This window comes from Emydura macquarii, unplaced genomic scaffold (genome assembly GCF_026122565.2).
Source record: "Emydura macquarii macquarii isolate MOO-44397 ecotype Brisbane River unplaced genomic scaffold, CSIRO-AGI_Emac_v2 contig_2897, whole genome shotgun sequence".
Taxonomy (NCBI): domain Eukaryota; kingdom Metazoa; phylum Chordata; order Testudines; family Chelidae; genus Emydura; species Emydura macquarii.
In genome coordinates, this window is record NW_027133034.1 from 12,857,473 (window position 1) to 12,877,282 (window position 19,810).

The 19,810-nt window shown below is 39.0% G+C and overlaps 2 protein-coding genes across 3 annotated transcripts in view; one reads left to right on the forward strand and one right to left on the reverse strand.

The window, feature by feature from the left end:
• Positions 1–19,810, forward strand: part of LRRC2 (leucine rich repeat containing 2) — a 114,995-nt gene that overhangs the window by 19,713 nt on the left and 75,472 nt on the right. Inside the window, exon 1 of one of the 2 annotated variants that reach the window (XM_067568577.1) lies at positions 7,161–7,189. The exons of the other annotated variant lie outside the window; for it this stretch is intronic. The gene's annotated coding sequence lies outside the window, so the exon portion shown is untranslated. Of the gene's footprint in view, positions 1–7,160; positions 7,190–19,810 lie in introns of those variants that run through there. 2 annotated transcript variants of the gene reach the window in all.
• On the reverse strand, positions 2,987–6,372 carry LOC137166758 (cryptic protein-like). The gene is made up of 5 exons (XM_067568626.1): positions 6,345–6,372; positions 6,141–6,296; positions 4,843–4,957; positions 4,647–4,756; positions 2,987–3,542 (listed from the first exon to the last, which is right to left on the reverse strand). The coding sequence occupies exons 1-5, from the start codon at positions 6,370–6,372 to the stop codon at positions 3,454–3,456; spliced, it is 498 nt and encodes a 165-aa protein (XP_067424727.1). The 3' UTR covers positions 2,987–3,453.

Genomic DNA, 19,810 nt, shown 5'->3' on the forward strand with positions numbered 1-19,810 from the left:
TCCCACAATTCCCAGTGGCACAAGATGGTGAGTTACATAGTGGAATATGTTGCTCCAATGTGCAAGAGTCCTACGTTTTGTTCATGTGGTGGTAATGATAAAATAGCATAAGCACTTCTGCACTCAAGTTGACTGATATCTGTTGGAGTGTTGTGTTTTTTAACTATGGTGGCCTTGGAGCCTCAGTAAATTTGGCTTGATGTACTGCGGTTGGCCAATATTTATTGGCTAGACAAGGCCGACCCAGTTTGTAGATATCATGGGTAAAATTCTGGCTGCATTGAAGTCAATGACAAAAATCCCATTGACCTCAATGAAACCAGAATTTCCTCCCACATTAGTTAGTATTTTTTGAAAAAGCAAACACTCCACAATGCCCCCCCTTCAAATACACATTAAAATCAGAAGTTAGTTACTTGACAGTGTAGGCCCTTAACTGCCCTTTTACGTGCTAATTAAATATACTGGATACCATAAGGTCTTTCTAGCTACCCAAGCCAGTTTTGTAGTACCAGACTCTGGAGTCTATTAGCTCCATATAAGACTACTGAAATGGACTATGGGAGACTCCTTGTCACACACAACCAACAATTAAGCCCTGCTTTCCTCCTCTTCAGGCCTTTACATTTTAATAAAGCAGCACAGAGTAGCAGTGCTGCCCAAGAGCTATAACCCTAGAACAGAACACTTGTTTCCATTGCTCCCCCCACAGCTAGTGGCACTACAAAGTCCTTTTGATTAGCTGGTTGGTAAAGGTGACTAAGAAGAAAGTCAGTTGTTTAGAACTGGGCCGCTTTGCTCCAGATAGCTCTTTATTTAAAAGATGGATTTTTTTTTTCTCCTAGTCACCACTACAGAGCCGAGGAGGGGGGGAGTGAAGATTTTAGCATTGAAGACTCATGGAGTGTGATGTGGGAATTGATGTGAATGCCCCAAGAGTACATAGAGGTAGTGGTGAGAAGGGTGGATAAAAATTAATGATGTTAAAAAAAATCGTTTTTATTTAAATCAGATTTTGACTTTTTTAAAAATTATCAATAAAATACTCTCAAAAATAACAGTTAAAATTAAATCTCATCACAAATATGCTAAACCTACACTTACAGTGTCATAAAAATGAATTAAGGGCTCTAGTCTGTCCAGCCTATCTACCAGCTCTTGCTTCTTGAAAGTTCTGGGCTTTCAGTTTGTTTCTCAGCAGACTAAAGTTACATGTGCAAAGAAAGACACAGGCTGGATGGGACTGTTGTTCTGTGCTTATGTGGTGGTGGAGCTGGGCCAAGCAAGGCAGAGGAGTTAGTTAAAGACTCTCTTAAAGACAGAGAGACAAAGGACGGAGGCAGAGTAGAAAGGAACAATGGAGTGGACTGGAAAGAAAAAGGGAAGACATTATTCAGTACACAGACGGCTTCCTATTTTCCCCCAAACTCAGAAAAACTGTCATAGCTTCTGGATGTCAGAGAGACTCCTTAACAACATATAACTGCAGTGCCCATTTAATGCATCTTTTAGCCAAAGACTTAAGTACATCTTCTCCAGGAATAAAAGAAAATGTTGTTGAAGTCGCAAAATACTTCCATAACAACCATTTTGCTTCAGCTTCACAGAAGAGAGCAGGAGGATCCAAACTAATTCTTCCTCAAGATGTTCAATGGAATTCTTTGGCTGATTGTTTTGAACAATTTATTAAGAACTGGCCTATTCTCATAAAGCTTTGTGAAGAAGACCCCAATAAAATAGATGGAAGTATCTCATCCAAAGTATCTAACATTGGATTAAAGAGGAACGTAGAGGATATGCTCAGTATATTGAAGCCTGTATCCATAGCCTTAAACAAACTTCAGAGAAATTGTTGTTGAATTGCTGATGCTTGTCATAAATCAGTGATTTAAATCGCTTTGCTTTAATCAATCCACCCTGAACGGAAGTAGGTCTTCTAACTTTGAGGACTCCTCTGCATCTAAAACTTGGATTGACCTAGCTACATCACTCAAGGTTGTGAAAAATTTCACACCTTGCACAACATAATTAGGTCAACCTTACCTCCACTGTAGACACAGTTAAGTCGATGGAAGAATTCTTCCATTGACCTAACTACAGCGAGTCTTGAGTAGCGGTAGCAAGTGTCTATACCAGTGTTTCTCAATTGGTGTTCCGCGAGATTAATTTCAGGGTTCTGTGAAAAATTGAAACCGTCCCGCCGAAAACAGCCGACAGCATGTGCCGCCAAAAAGGGGAAGATGTCCCGGATTTTTCAGCGGAGGGTATCGCATGGCCCCGCAGAAGTTAAAAAGGGTTCCGCGGCCAAATTTAATTGAGAAACACTGGTCTATACTATAGCTGACTAGCTGTGGCACTGCTGCTGTAGCACCTGTAGCGTAGACGCTACCCTACCATATATAATGAGGTCTACCAGAGGTGTACACATAGAGTGGTTTTATAAAGTGGTTCTTCAACAATCACTATAAAATGTGTTAAGGTAGCTAACTTGGGGTAAAATCCTACTGCAGACAAGACAGATTGTAGTTTCATGTAACTTGGCAGGTCAAGTTAAAGAATATAGCACATCTTGGATTTAATATGACCTACTAACTAGTATGAAGGCTACACACTGCCTTTTCTGTACTAGGATTTTATCTCAAGTTAGCTAACTCATCACTACAAAACAGTGTGTTCTGCAGTCACTTGGCTGTGGTTTCTTAGAAGGGGGCAAAAATTACATACTCAGATCAGCAAGTCATACGACACCTTTTGGATCCTGTTTTGTATTTTCCATTAAGCGATCTGTAGAGTTGGTTTTGGCATCAACAATTAGAATTGTTATATATAACTATCATTTATAGTAGCTCTCTCAAGCTCACTTCATTGTAAAGCTTGGAATCCAAGGATAAGGAATATATCATGTACATTGGGTAGAGACTTACCATATTCCACTTCATGTTCAATAAAGAGAACCCACTTGCACAGTTTTAAATGGTTATCCTATCTTTCATATTTGCAGCTAATACTGAAATATTATATTTTTAATACATTAATCTTCCCACTACACAATTTCTTTAGTATTATTTTACAATGTTTTTGAGAGACAGCTATTTAAAAAACTTTACTCCCCTTCTGGAAAAGTATTATGTAATTAAATAGAGATGAAATCAATAGAGTTAATAGCAGTTACTCTTAAAAAAACCTTCATAAAATTTAGAGAATGATACATTTTTGCTATACACTTTAAAAATCTAAACGTCTTGTAGATTCTTATAGCAGAAATCTTCCTCGAGTTCCATGGGACTGCTCAAATTGCTGATAAAAACTAAACAGCCATATTAAAATTCTGTGGGACGTTTCCCATAGAAAAAGAAAAGTCTGAAGATAAATTAAAAATAAAATCTTGATTAGAAGCACAGAGACAAAATAAAACTCTTCTTTCTGCTTTCATACCATAACATAGAATATAAACTATGTAAAAAACCAGATATGTTCTGTTGGCTGCAGTTTAGAACTCATGAAAAGTATTCTGAGAATCTCTTCCTCATCCTTGTCTTCATCTGAAAGGAAGAATGAAACAAGTAGCTCTTTCAGTGGTGAACTTGTGCATTTTCTGGTTCAATTAAAAAAAACTGGAGTCCTTGGAATATATTTTTGCTGGGCAGTCAGTAGCACATGGTGTTTAAAGGAGGTGTGAATAGCTGCTAATACTGAACAGTCACAAGATAAGAGAGTCTGAGTTTTTCCAGGCCTCACTATCATTTGGTCTGTAAACTCTAAATAGCTGGCAGAAGTCAAATTCTTTAACTGCAAGTCATGCAATTTATTAACGTTGGCAACAGAGTCTGGAAACTTTCTGTGCATAAGAAGCCAACTCCTGTTTCAGTGCAAGTCAGATTTTTTTTTTTTTTTTTTTTTTTTTTTAAGGCCCTAGCTGCTGGAATCAAACAATTGCATGAGAATCTCCACTTTCACTAAAAAGAAAATAAAAGTAAGCTTCTAGCCCTCAGTGACAAAACAAATCACAACAAAAAAGATCTTGAAAACATTGAGAGTGTATTCTCTAAAAAACACAGAAACTAGAACCCACAATCTGTCTTAAAAAAAATAACCTCATGATATTTTGGGGCCTGATTCATGATTTTTTAATGCTTGGAGTGGGCAATAGTGCAGACTATTGAAATTAATGACAATGTTGGTAATAGTGCCTCTTTTGAGATTAGTTACTAAGGCTATGTGTAAACTACAGAGCTTACAGTGGCACAGCTGTGCCGATGCAGCTGCTGTAAGATCACTCGCATAGCCACTCTATGCCGACAGGAGAGAACTCTCGTTGACATAATTAAATCACCCCCAATGAGCGGCGGTAGCTATGTTGGTGGGTGACGCTGTCTGCACTGATACGTCTGTTGGTGAAATGTATGTTGGCAAGGGGTGTGTTTTTTTCCACACCCCTGACTGACAGAAGTTTTAACAACAAAAGTGCTAGTGTGGCCATACCTGAACTGGTTAACCTTTCAGGTCTACCAAAGACTTAATGTCATAAGTTTCCTGTTTCTAATGTTTTCATTAAGCTTGTTTGCAACCTACAGCATTAGATCCTGTTCATGTTAACTAGGATGATGGAAAATTCTACACCTCATTCTCTTAAGCAAATTACTTACCACAGCCATCTTGAAACGTTTGTGGGATACAATGCAGAGTCCCATAAACACATTTACATAGGGAACAATCTTTCTGTAGCCAGTTTCCATGGAAAACAGCACCACAGTCTCTTTTAAGAAGAACAGATTTCAGATTTTAAAGGAGATCCCATTGGTAAACAGGAACAAAATACACCATTTTCATCAGTCCCATTACCTTTTCCATTCACCAAAGTCACAATATCGCCCAGTGAAATGTTTTGAACATGCACAAAAACTGCCTAGGATACAGGTTCCTCCATTTTTGCAGCAGTGTCTATTTAACTTCTTGCCTGGAATTTTGAAAAAGAAATTGTTACACCTACAAGTTATATCCTCTCAAATGTCATATATTTGTATGCCTATCAGCATTTGACAGCTATAAATGGGGATCCTTCTCTTCTGCACTGAAATACATGGAACTAGACTGGCGATGAGAAATGGATGTTTAGTAAAGAATTAGAAGTGTCTCTTCAACAAGAGGTTACTTGAGCTTTGAACACCCTTCCTAATACAGAGTAGGAGCCAAGGCAGCCCTTCAACCATGATTACCTCATGTTGTTATCTGCCACACACTGAAGTCAAGGAGGAGGAAAAATAGGTCCACAATATGGTTTTTAGTAAAATAATCCCAATCCATAGTGATCAGGAAAATCCTACTAGTGTGTGACTAGTATAATTTGGCAATGATATGGGGAATGCCTTTGAGTATCTTTTCAGTTAAGGCTACAGCAAAAGGAAGAAGTGTCAAGAGATTTATTAAATGAGAAATTAGTGCCTTGCAGAAATTTTAAAGACTACTATGGAAAAAGCATATTGGACTCATTTGTTTATGCCTTGTTACCATCAAAGAACAATTCTATGGCATAACAGAGCAAAATATTTTCAAGATGCAGCAAGTAACATTTCTTTCCCACTCTACACCCACTGTTTAAAATGTATTTGATTTAACTTAAGCAAATAAATGCTGCATTCATAGCAATCACAATAGCTGGGATCTGGATTTTTAAAAAGCTTCAATTAGCCCTGGGCAAATACTGTCACATGTTTACTCATTGGAATTGTCTTGGCCAGTGATCATGCCTTTGTTGTAGGCTTTCCAAGGACATCCTAGTGAACGAGTTTACTGGCAGGAGGGTTTGCAGAAACCGTGGATTTTAGTTGGCTATTGGAGAATAATCAAAGTTCACTTTCAATGAGCATTCATGTCAGAAATGTGACTTTAAAGAGTTAGAACAACAGGAAATAGAAACACATAGGTGACCCATGCCCAGATATGGGCTACTGACCAAGAATTATTTATTTAATGATTTTAGTTAGTACAAGAGTGCACACAGACAGCAAAACAGAGCAGAGGTAATTTTCAAGTTAGCGATTCATTATGAATTATTCACCCAGCACTCTTCTCACTATTCATATGGTAGAAAGAATGGTGCTGGTGCAATTTTCCTAATTATACATAATGCATTAACTCACTGTCTGTGAGGCCAATAAAAGGTATCCGAGATTGCAGCTCTGAAAAGCCATTTGTTTCATTAATGGTCTTCAGGGAAAAGTCAAAATATCTCAGAGGTGGTTGTGTTCCAATAGCAGCCAGATTTGTTATGTGCTTTGAATTCCTTTCTTCGTGCTCTTAATTTGAATAAAGGGAAATGAATGAATATAGTGTAAGAAACCAACGTAATATTTTAAAGACATTCTTTACCATTCAACCAATAAGAAAGAAATCTCTTACCAGTTCCCAGTCTTATCTTAACAACGTCAGAGAACAGAGCCAGAATGAAAACAAATCTAAAACAGAGAACTCAGTTTGGTTGCAAAGAAGAAACAAAGCTACAGTTTAAGAGAAGGGGGAGGGAAAGGGGAAAACCCCCTTAAACCAGATAAATAGTCAGTTATTAACATTTCAGCTCTCAAGCAAGTCTTAAGCAATTACAACTAAGAGGAAAAAAAAATCAAGAAAATCTTTTTATTTAAGATAGCAAAAAGAAAATCCAAAAGTTGGCAGTTGCAAAGATGATCTTTTCAGTGTTTCTAATCTCGTTGAGACCCTCTTGCTCATTATTCTTCTATCTTAGGAGGCAAATGCTAGAAAAATAACTGTAGTATTCTGCCAACAACTTAACAGGCACTTTCATTTATTGGCTAGCACCATCATCCACAAAGAAACTTTGAAGCAGCTTTCTGTGTTGCCTCTGGTAGAAACAAGCATTGAGAACTGTTAGTGTTACTTCAGCTTTTCCTTGTAGCAGGTCAATCAATAAACAATTGAAAGTCACTTATCACCTGTCTACCCCTCCTCCCCACACACTGATATCCCCACTAGAGTTCAGCTCACCTAAGAAAACATACCTGACAACAGAACTGAGCTACCTGCTACTAATGTATACTGTCAATGTATACCCAATTCTCCACTGGTTCTGATAGACTGGTGTATCTACAGTGGAGTTACTCCTTATTTACACCTGTGTAAGCAGAATTGGGGCCCAGTATCTTTTAGAAAAGCCAGCAGAAAGACATCTCAGGTGAGTGGATATGATATTTACTATTATATGCAGTGTTGTTGTAGCTGTGGTGGTTCCAGGATTTTAGAGACACAAGGTGAATGAGGTAACATCTTTTATTGGACCAACTTCTGTTGGTGAGAAGAAGTTTGCAAGCTTATACAGAGATCTACAGGTCACAGAGCTCTGTGTAAGCTTGAAAGCTTGTCTCTGTCCCCAGTGGAAATTGATCCTCTAAAAGCTATTACCTCACTCACCTTGTCTCACTGATTGTTAAGTTACACACTCACTTTGCACTGGTAAATGACTATACAGGGGCAAGGCTGTGGAGAATTGGGGCTGGAAGTCTTACTTCCACTAGAGAAATTTTTGCAAATTTTCATACTGTTACTAATGATGGTCCAGTTCCAACACTGTTTGCAATAGTGAGAGCATTAGTGTTGGATGGAGTGCAGCTGGTGCTGGTATTTTAGGTACTGTATCATCTGACCCCATTTAGAACAAATCAAATCAAATGTTTGCAAAATTTCCCTAATGTAGTGTGGCCTTTGAAAAATCAAGCAACTCTTTTTTCTCATGTGCAAAATTATGTGAGCATTATGTAAAGTAACTTGCAAGCTAACTTTTGAAAATGTAGCTCTGCCTGTTTAGATATAAATTGTTACTTACTACAATTTAGCTTTAGGCATTAATAAGAATCCTGGAGTGTTTCTTTGTTCCCCTGTTTTGATATAAAACAAAAAGAAACATACATAGTACAAACCTTGTTTCTTTCAGAACATAGTAGAGGAAACATTTTCAAGTTGTAGGGTTGTGTGTTGCACTTCTTTGCATAGTTTGTTCCCACTCTTCTTTTAGTTTATTGGTGTTAAATTGAACTGGCAGCATTACAGGCCATTTTAAATCAGTGCTCTCACAACTGCAAGAAGTGTGAAGCTGCCAGTGAAGAGTCAATGAGGAAGTAGTGATAGCAGTTATCAGCTCCTCCACATAAATATCCTAAGCATTAGAACTGGGTGAATCTTCCAAGGGTGATTTTAAAAAGGGATTAACAAATTTTTTTTTGTATGAGAACCAATTTGTGTGGGTTTGCAAACCATGAAGTTTGAAGAAGTTTGTATTTAAAGGAACCCAGTTTTCCAATGGACAAATATTATTGCAAATCCTTAGTCAAGACCTGGGTTTGACACGTTCATACTGTTTTGCAGGGGGTTGTTCCATTTAATTAGTTTGCAAGAACCAGGAGGGACTTAGCTCCTAATGCTAGACCCAAAATCAGATTTAAGGGCAACAGATGTATTATTATTTGTATAGTGCTGAAAGCATGGTAGGGGTTTTACATGCAGTTGTGAAGACAAGGGGGTTGATTTTCATTTCACTGATGGAGTTACCCCTGAGATGAGAACAGGGCCCCTAGGGTTGGATCCTTGGCTGGTGTAAATTGGTGTGGTTCCATTGACTTCAATGCCACTATTCTGAGTTACACCAGCTGAGAATCTGGTTCATAGTCTTTAATTACATATTCACAAAATAAAACAGGTCTTCAGATAGTGTAAATTGGCATTATTGTGCTGAGGTCACAATGCAAGGTTACACTAGATGACCATCTAACCCAAAACTTTTTCTGTAGCATCCTTGCCTCATCCAGTGTGCAGGTTTAGACAGATGCAGTGAATGAGTCAGGGACATGGGAACTACACAGCGATTCTGCAAATCTATGCCTTATTTTGGTCCAGATTCAGTTTGCAATTGCCAGGGTGTAAATCTGGACATAACTCTTATGGATCTCACAATGCAGAGACCTCAGAAACACCTGAACTCCTGGAAACTGGAAAGGCCTAACTGGTGGAAACTGAAAGATGGGAGTGAAAAATCTTTAAGCAAGAAGTAGTGCGTAGACTTCCTGACTACACACAGGGATTTGTAGAGGGTAACTGGAACAAACTAAAGTTAACTATACTGGAAATAGCACAGGAAGTCCTAGAAGTGAGGAAATCAGTGCCAAAAAGGGTGAGAATGGAGCCTTAGTGGTAGAATCCTCAAACTAAAGAATCTGTTGAGAAGAACAAGGTAACTTTTAAAAAGTGGCAGGCCAGTGGCTTGAGAGGTGACAAGATAGTGAATATGGATGCAAAACAGGAGGCCAAAAGAAGAGTTGCAACAGCTAAAAATTTGGCCGTGACAAGCTATATAACTGACTAGAAGAATATGAAGGAGAGAAGACCATCTACAAACTAATTAAGGAAATAGAGAAGACAAGGGATGCGAATGAGTTTGCGCATATTAGAAATGAACATGGTATGTGGCAAATAAATGGTGAATCAATCACTAAAGTATACAGTAATTATTTTGAAAGAGTGATGAATGAAATGAACTCAAGTGAGGAACTGAGACCATGTAAGTTGAACTCGGGAGTAATAGATTGAATACAGGAGGAAGAGGTTCTAGATGCACTTAGGAAAATGAAAAAGGAGAAAGCACATGGGCCAGATAAAGTACCAGTGGATGCACTGAGGTCATTGGGAAGGGAGGCCTGGGAGCTTAAGTTAATAACTCTGCTAGATGCTAAAAATCATGGACTGAATAGAGACACTGGATTTGTGTCTTATTACAAGAATCTGTAACCCACTAACCCCCCTTTTTGTTCTATCACTGCAGAGGTATTAACAGGCCACTTCACCTTGAATGGTACCTGAGAATATGTGCTAACTACTTATGCTAAATAACCTGTTCCATCTTGCTCTTACACTACAAGTAAGTACCTTTCCTAGACCTGAAGAAGAGCTCTGTGTGGCTAGAAAGCTTCTCTCTCTCTCTCTCTCTCTGCAGAATTTGGTCCAATATAAGAAATTACCTCATTCAGTTTGTCTCTCTTGTATTTTATATGATATTCTTAAGAGAAAATGCCAGATGAATGGCATATAAGCTCTATAAGGTGATATTATACAGTATGCTACTTAGTTGTTGCCCAATTAAGTTGATGTCACATGCTATGAAAGCATGGGAGGAGACTATTGAAAATCATCTGCTTAAAAGAGGTGAAATTTGGAAAGGTCAGGGTAGATTTATGTTGGGATGGTGTACAATTGATGCCATATTTGCCTGACAAATCCACATGGAGAAGTTCAGAGAAAAGAGAGAGCAACAGGACATGGTCTTTGTATGTGTCAGAATGCTCTCTCAGCTGCCCAGTGTCACCTCATAGTAAAAAACATGGCTAGACTGTTTTCCTTTCACCACCGTTTTCTTTTTATGCCTTCACTCTTTTCTACACAGAACATAAAACAGGTATGTTGTAGCAGGAACTTTCCACACAGTCTTGCTTATGCAGGTTATTTATGATGGAGTGATTGCCATAGTAAAAACCAAATGGGATACAGCAGAGCATGTCCAGTAAGTGTTGGCCTGCAGCAGGGTCAGTGTTGAACCTCTTTTTGTTTGCAGTTATCTTTGATGTGGTAAGTGAGAATATACAGAGGGGGCTGCCTTGGAACAAATATGCTGTTTGCTGATGACTTAGTGGAATAAGCAGATGACTGAGACCCTGCAAACCAGCTTTGAACAGCAGCAACACTGTTTGGTTCAGGTGAGACTTTAAGTCAATGTTGGTAAGACTGAGGCTATGGTAACTGAAGGAGGAGGACCTGTCCTATTTCCACCATGGAAATAAAGGTGTTGAGATGGTAAAATGGTTGGACACTTTTTATAACAGGAAATGAAATGAGGTTGTAAGAGGCTTAATGTGGGTTGCCCCTATTGTAGACAAGTTGAGGGAAGCAGATGTCCAACAGATGTCCAACAGAGATCTGTCCAACAGAGATCTGAGCATTATATTAGTCAGATGGCTCTTGAAAGGATTGTGGATGAAAGATGACCAACCGAGAGGTCAAAGACTTGATACGTGAACTGGATATCAGCAGTCGGACCTTAGAGAGACCAATGTGCATGACAGCCACATGTACAATCATGAGATTTTTGGAAGAAAGCTATAAAAGTCACTGACCCCGAATAGGGAAGTGGCAAGGAAGGAGAAGGGTGTAGATCTGTTGTAAACCAATTTAAGTCAATAGATTTACTCTGATTTTGCACCAGTGTAACTAAAAGTACATTTGAACCCCCAGGGGACAGGCTGGAAAATGTGTAGTAAATGATGCTGGGCTGTATAGTGAAAAAGGTCAAATTCCAGAGGACAAAGTGATTATGATAGATGCAGAGGATGTGGGTTGTAGCAACCAGGTAATGCTTGGAATATAGACACAACAAATGGTGCTTATTGTGACAATTTTTACAACTTTTTTTCCTCATGATTCTTTTTGTTGTGACTATTCTTAAAAGTAAATTAAAATTAAGCAAACAGCCAACTGTGTTCACTAAGGACTAGATTTTGACTTGGATTACACTCCCATATAAGGGAGAAAGAACCTAGACTGTGGGTCACAGTACGCAGGTGTAAATTGGCACTGTGCAGACACCAATCCCCTCCAGAGCAGCTGGGTAAGAAGTGGGAGGGAAAGGGCAGGACTTTGGGCATCCACCCCATGCACCAACCATAGCAAACTACAATACACCAGGAGCAACGGACAAGCAGGGAAGGAATTGTCCCTCAGAGAGACACTACGACTACTGGCAGCTTAAACACTGTCCCTTATTGTTGGTGGTATTTTTATGACCCTCAGTACTGTAATATCTGAGCATTGCACAATCTTTAATTAATGTATCCTCAGAGAAATCCTGTGAGGTAGGAAATTACTACTATCCCCATTTTACAGAGGAGGAATTAAGGCATAATGACATTGAGTGACCTTGGGCAGGGTCATTTGGAAGGCTGTGGCAGAAGAGGGAACTGAATCCATGACTCCTAAATCCCAGATTAGTGCTTTAACCATGGGACCATTCTTCCTTATTCAGAGCTGTGCCTAAAGGCTCAATATAACTCTTAGGTATGGGGGGGGGGGACCTCCCCATAAACTTTAGAAATCTGCTGGTGCCTAGCCCACAAAGAAGACATAGACCTTCTTTAATGCTGCACATATTCTTTCTTCAGTATAGATGCTAAAAGCCTGTGATTTTGGAGCTAAATAACTTTAGTTCTGATTCCTTTGCTGCCTGTTGTTCATTTTTAACTTCTTGAAAAGATCTCTAGCCATGAGACCGTTCTACCATCATAAAATTTCTCAACTTTAGACATTTACCAAGACACATTTATCTATAAATCTGTAACAATGTAATTAAAACTGCACTAAAGGTTTGACTTATTAAAACTCCCTCTGCAAATCTAAATGATGAATGCTGGTCCTAATAGGACAATTCATTTCAACAAATTAAACACTTAGTAACTGGTTTTTTTTTTTGTTTTTTTTTTTTAAATTACATTCGTCCAGGTTAATTATTTTAAAGTTATTGTTTAATCTGTGTGTATTTCAAGCCAGAAATCATTAGTTCTTTGCACATGGCTTCTTCATTCTTCCATGCAATTCATCATCTTGTGTGATGAGCTGCATTGTCTTCACCTGTAATTGCCTTTTGTAATTATCACTGCCCCCACTTGTCATGTTTGCTCACCAGAGCGAAAGATAATATATGTAATGGTTAGAGCACCTTTAGTACTTACTGTTGACACTGACACAAAGCCCAACTGTTTAAACTTGTACTTGTAATGAGAAATTTTCTCTTTGGTGAGCTACTAAGAGAATTGGAATCCGGTAGGCTTATGCCAGGGAAGATACCTCATTTGCTGCTCTATATTTGCTTTGATGGTGCCCAACATTTGTTAATTGGCTCCATGAATCATGTACAGAGGAAAACATCTGCCCATTTCAGAGTGAATTACCCTATTAACACTAATGTCAATATATTGCACATTATGAATGGTCAGAACATTAACATTCAAATTTAACCATCTCTACCCCTCCCTTCTCATTCTTGATCCTACTCTCTTTTTATCTTTCTCCTTCCCAAATTATAAACTAGCACAATACATTTTAAAAAAACCCCAACAAACCCAACCCTATCGCCTCACATGAGCACATTGTTTTTCCTTTCTTTAAATGTCCTTTGCAGTTGTGATTTGATGTTAACAGTGGTGTGGAGACCTTGGGAACTGCTCTTGGATATTGATACTACCAGGTCCCATGCTGCTTTGTTGTACATTTCTTTCTTCCCTCTGCCTGTAGTATAGGACAGCATGTATAGCAGAGAAAGAAGGACTATTACCTTGAAATGTTCATTTGAGCAAACTCCTTCCTTTTCACATGGATACTGGAAATGGCCCTCCTCTGCCAACCCTTTTATCAGCACTTTACAGGGTTACCATATTTACCTGAGCACTTGCTGACACATTTATTAGGTCATGGAAGTGTCAACTAAATTTAAATCTAATAAACAAGATGATACTCAGATGAGAACTTTCACACTAAGCTTTTTGCTGTTTTTATCTGGAGATACTCCCAGTGGGAGAGGATCAGGTTCATTGCCAAGAAATAGATACTGCTTGTTCGTCTATTCACAGTTTTTATAGATATGGATTAAAACTTTTATTTTCCCCTGTTGCTCTCTACTTTATAAAGTTATGATCAACAATTTGGCAAAGTACAAGTACTGCCCTTGGGACGCTTGCTGACCTACAGTGAGACCTAAAGGCAACATGACACAACACAGCAAGTCACAGCCTAGTTTTAAAAAACTGGGCTTAATTTTTCACTGAGGCCCATAAAGTTATGGCAGGGATATATTTGTCTTAGTGTGGTTCAGTGAATTTAATCCCATTGTGCCTTATCTTTGCGTGTGACTTGACACGGTTTTGAATGGAGCTGTGAGTGCATATTCAGGAGGAAAAAAGCTGCGTTCAGACTGCATAGCAGCTGACACAATGTAAAATTCTAGTGAAGGCCAGGCAGCATGGAGCTTTCACATATAGTAGGCAGGCTGAGATAAAGACTATGTGGAGCCTCTGATTTACCTCAATCTGGTAATATGTTAAAAGTACAAATGCCTTGCCTTTGCTAGGATTTTCTCTCATGTTAGTTATCATTAGTCTCTAGTGGAGACAAGGTTTGTGAAGTATCTGGCCCTATTAGGAGGTGTTTGTTTCCTGATATGACTGTAACCCTTTCCCCTCTTCCTGGCATCTATAATGACTCACTTCAGTCCTTAAAAAAGCTAAGATCATTTTCCTTGTCCATCCTTTTGAATTCTTCAGTGTCCCCACTCTTCCACTGCATGAAGTTCATACTTCTTGTCCTTGCCTTTTAGGCCCCACAAAGCCTGACCCCTCTTTTCTTATCTTTCCTTTTCTCTTGTGTAAAATAATTCATGGCACGTCTACATATACTTACTGAAAGCTATGTTGAACCTGTCAAAAGGCAATGGATAGACCTGATTGGATATTTAGGATTGAATATTGGAGAGTTCTTTAGCTCAGTAGCACCCTAGCACTTTCTTAAAAAAAAAAAAAAAAAAAAAAAAAAATTACTCATAAATTTGTGGAGTGATCCTTCCTCACTTTGGTTCCATCCAAATGCTGCTGACTGAAGCTTGGTGTACACCTAAAATAGGTTACCCTAGCTATGTCGCACAGGGTTGTGAAAAATTCACACCCCTGAGTGACATAATTAAATTGAACTAAGCTCTGGTGTAGACATCACTAAGTTGATAGCGCATTCTTCCGTCGACCTAGCTACTGCCTCTCGAGGGGGTGGATTTACCACAGTGATAGAAAAACCCCTTCAGTCACTGTAACAAGTGTCTACACTACAGTGCTACAGGGGTGTAACTGCAGTTCTGCAGCTGTAGTGCTCGTAGTCTAAATATGCCCTAAGTGGACTGCAAATACAAACCCCTGTGTACCAGAGATGTGCAACTACTGCACATAGAAGCCATCATCCATCCATGGGACTTGCCACGTTCCAGTTGCATAACACAATATGTGCTGGAAAAGGGATTCCTGTGTGTGTGTGTGAGGGGGGGGGGGGGAGAGAAACTGGATATTTGTTTTCTTTCTGGTCTGACAATGTTGCTGAAGGTAGAAGAGCCCATATTTGGTGCTTATTATTGTTATGTATGTGAATTAATTTAGACATTAATGTAGTTTAGTCAGTAGGTGGTGCTGTTTGTTTCATTGTTACTACCACCATTCATGTTACAACCACACACTGCTTTGTCTGTGTACTGCCTCTGAGCAGGGTCAGAGTCATTCCTCTGAATTGCTGTAATTTGTTCAAATGTAATGCTACAGGGCATAAGCTGATGACTTCTGGGGATCTATGATAGGATGTACTATTTGGCAAATCATTTCTCCCCCTCAAACCTAATCTCTGAACAAGCTGCCAATGATAGGATGTTGGAGTAGATAGACCACTGGTCTGTTTACTCTTCATAGCACTCCTGTTTTCTTGACAGAAAAAAATAATGAGGAGGATAACTGGATTTTCCTCACTTTCCTGTGCCGCTTCTATTTTTAGTCTTACTTGGAAAACAGCAGGTTCCCATCCATTGATCTCATTGCATTAGGCCTTGATGATGCTGGGAACTCCTGGAAGGAGGTTCCGCTCCTTCGTTGTTTTGATATGAATGGAAGGTTAGCTGCATTTAACTCATTGTAGTGGGGCCTCCTATGAGGATATCCGCTGATTTTAGTTTCTTCCAAAGTGCTTTCCTATTTTAAGCACCACCAGAGTTCTGAGCAGCGATTGGTGAACAATCAGACATAATGTACATCTCAGTATTACATTAGGGGCCTGCTGTATGTTTGGTTTGCTGCAAAATGGAATAAAAGAAGAGATCAATTGACTGATAACATTCCCATTACTCAGCTCAGAGACTGCTTCTTAAGTGAGGTGAGTCGGTGCAGGTGCAAGTGGAAGCAGTTCTAAAAAGGGGGGGACCTGAGACTGAATGTGGGGCTTTGCTTTGGATTTATGTCTGCACACATCTTTCACATGGAAGATAATCAGCAGGCATTAACAATATTATTATTATTGTTATTATTCGTATAGTACTGCCTGACTGTTCTTTATAGCTTTGTTAGCTACCTCCTGTACAAGACTTGTGCAGTCATAGCATTGTCCTTCCCTCAAAAAGATTTGGAAAGTGTGCAGTATCTTGCAGACATCTCCTTTAAAATGCTTAAAACATTCCTTAAACATTAGCAAAATCCCGCAGGAACTCTTAGCAGATTTTTGGCTTGTGATTTGCAAGTTATTGCAGATTTATGTATTGGCAAATGAGCCCCAAAAGAATAGCCTTGACAAAGCCAAAATTACCTCTGAGACTCTTTTGGGGACCAACTTTCTCTTTCATTCTCTTGTGGCTCCTGAGAATTGCTTACTCTAAGAACCCTTGGGAACTGGGGATACTAATCATGTCTTGGCATGGATGCTCCAGACACATTTCAGAGCATCTGTCTCATAGCTGCAGCTAAGCCAGGAATTAAAAGTTGGCCCTTTTCCTCAGTACCCTTTCTGACTATATCAGGAAGGGCTGACTTCACAAGGTAAGAAGGGCATTGATACCTTACTTTTAAATAGGTAATGAGCTGTCCTGTTGGAATGATTTGTAGTGAGACTTGTGGTTACTATCATGTCACCCTGCAGCTCTGGCAACTACAGATAGCTCTTGTAGGCCATATGAATGTTGTGAAAATAAAGCAACAGACAGAAATAATTTTGGTGGCCAAGTATTGTTGTCAACACTGAATCTTGGTTAAGGACTGCACAGCTTGTTTAGCGAGTGGAAAATCTACACAGCTGCTAGGTATTTGTGGACCTGTATCTCCAAGGAGCCATTGTTTGCCCCACTGTTGCACTAAAGCCTGGCCTACACTAGGAGTTTTGAGGAAATCTTCAACTGATGCATCTTTGCTGGTGGTGGCAACAATGGCAAGCTCTATTGTAGAAGGGCACTGACATTCTCTGGTGGTTTTTAACTATGGTGGTGTTTAGAATAGATCTGTTCTGAGCAGGATTCAATGACGTGGTAAAAACGCTAGTGCCTTGATGTTCTCTCTATTTCTATCAGAGGTAGAACTGCATTGGGAGATTCTGGATCCGATGTCATCCAATGGTTGGCCCTTCATCCTAGAGATCTTCTAGAGATTGTTAGCAAATGGAATATTTGCAGGACTTTATTACTTCATATCTGAACAAGAGTGTGTGTGGGGGGGGGGAGAGAGAGAAGAGGAGAATTATGTCTCTGTAGCTAGTGTTTAATATTGTTTACTTAGTAGATTGGATTGTTTGTTCCTGAGTTAACTAGCCATTTGTGCTGCTTTATACAAAGTTAGCAGGCTAGCAGTAGTGTTCAGATATAGTAACTGGAGGCGGTGTGTGTTTTAAGCAGAATGAAAGTAAAAAGACAGTTCTTTTTAACATCCTTGATCTGTGCCTTAATTCTTAATAGTTTAACTGGGTCTGTGAAACCAAAGAAGCAACTGGACACCTCTGATTACAAGCTATTTTTGGAAACAACTTTAGGAACTGAATATTCAGTCCAGACTTTTTCAGCTGTGATGTGGCTCAGGTTGTAGTATTAGCTGCCAAAATTTCTGGTACTGAATAATACAGTGCTAATACAGCTGGTCTGAAGATTTAAATAACTAGCTTCCCGTCTGTAAAATGGTTATAATGACATGGACTTCCTTTCAAAAGTACTTTGAGATGTACTGATAAAAAGTGTTATATAAGGGCTAGCTGGTGGTGGTATTTATTTATCTGTACAAATATTTCCTACAACTCCCTGAAATGGTCCAAGTCCTTCCTCAGACTGAACCCAGTGGTTGAAGTGGACTTTCATTCCTCATTTCCACCTTCTCCTTTCGAGGCACAGTCATCTTTCCCAGTTTATTCAACATCTATATGAATCCTCTGTTGAAGCCGGGGAGGCAACACAGCTTGAAGTGCCAGCTGTCTATTTCTGAGTCCCAGCTCTACGTGTCGTCATAGTAAACATAAATAACGCAAGATGTCCCACCTTTCCCAATGCCTAGCCAACATCAACACCTGAATGAATAGCAGCTGGTGGACCTGAAACAAGTCAAGATGGAGGTGACTTTTTTATTATTAAATAATAATATTTGCAAGGTGGTAGCACACAAAGACAAAGATCAGGATTAGGAACCCATTATGGTAGGCACTGTACAAACACATAGGAAAACATAGCGTGAAGTCGGTGGAAGGAGGGAAGCACTTTGAAGAACATGTCTCCTCCATAGTATCTCCTGCTATTGTGGTCATCACCCCTTCTAATTCCCAAGTCAGTTCTCCGATCTAGAATCTTTTTGGACATCTCCTTGCTGCTGGAAGCCCAAATAGTCATTCTGCAAAAAAGGCTATTCTATTTTGCTCTGGCCAGAAGACTGTACTTTGTCTTATTGGATTCAGACCTGACGCATTTGTGACTTCCAGGCTTGTTGAACTCAGGAATACAGCCACAAACCTTGAAAAAGCTTCACTTGATCCTGCTGAATAACAGTCTCTGTGCATACATCATCCAAATGCATTGACTGTTTCACTGGTTCCCAAGCCATTATGTTGATATTCAAAGGCCTCTGTGCTTAATCTTAACTACCCAATGAACCATTTTTTATTCCGTGACCATGACCTCAGACATCAAGCTCTGTTACACTGAATAAATTAGACCAGCGTTTCCCAACTGCTGTGCCACGGCACACTCATGTGTTGTCAGGAGTAAGCAGGTGTGCCATGGAATTTTTTGAAAAACTACTTGAAGAGTACTGAATTGGCTCATGAATATTCATGAGTTCATTTGGCGACTCTATGGTGGTGTGACTCAAAATAATTAAAGGTATCAAGGTGTGCCATGGCCGAGTGCAGTTTGGGAACCACTGAATTAGACTCTCTAGGAGAGATATGTGAGCACAAGAGACAGAAATTCATCAAGAATTGCATGAAGCCCATGGAACTCACTTCCACAAGTGCTCACAGTAATTACAATCAGATCTTCTTTCTTTCAGGATTAAAGGCAATTAATGGACGTGAATCTCCTCTCTCACTGGTATAAAGCGGGAGTGATTTAATTGAAGTCAATAAAGTTATAGTGGAATAAAACTAATAAGTGAAATCAGAATCAGGCCCAGTTGCTGTAATTAATGCTTACAATTGCAGAGGCTGAAGAGTAATGCACATAGTTGGTCAAAAAATGCCAATTCTTTTTCATGAGCTTTTCTTAAATTCCTCATGAAATTTTTTTCTTGGTTTCTTTTCAATGAAAACCAAAAAAAAAAAAAAAATTTGTTTTTCAAAAATTGTTATCCATAAATCTTTTAGGTTACAAAAACCAAACCAAGAAATTTTTTTAACCAAAAACTAAACGTTTTTTTCAGAAACGTTTACTTTGATTTCCCAATTTTTAATGTAAAACCATAGAAAACTTTGCAGCATTTCATAGGATTTTTCTTTTTTGGCTGAAAAGCCATTTTTGATTTAAAAACATTTCCTCCTCCCAACAGTTTCAGCCAAAAGATTTTTTTTTTTTTTTTTTTTTTTAAGCAACAGCAAAAATAAATAAATCTGGGGCACCAGTACAGAGATCTAAAAACAGGGATAGAGAAAAGGCTGGCATCATCAAATATAGAAAGCCCCATAGCAGAATTCCTATAGATGAAATTGCTCAGTGCACTCAAAGTGA

Coding starts and splice junctions, on each gene's coding strand:
- LOC137166758 (XM_067568626.1), bottom strand. CDS start 6,372: ATGGTAAAGAATGTCTTTAAAATATTAC. Junction 4,757..4,842: donor GACTTTGGTGAATGGAAAAG/GTAATGGGACTG, acceptor TCTTCTTAAAAG/AGACTGTGGTGCTGTTTTCC. Junction 3,543..4,646: donor AACGTTTCAAGATGGCTGTG/GTAAGTAATTTG, acceptor TCTTCCTTTCAG/ATGAAGACAAGGATGAGGAA.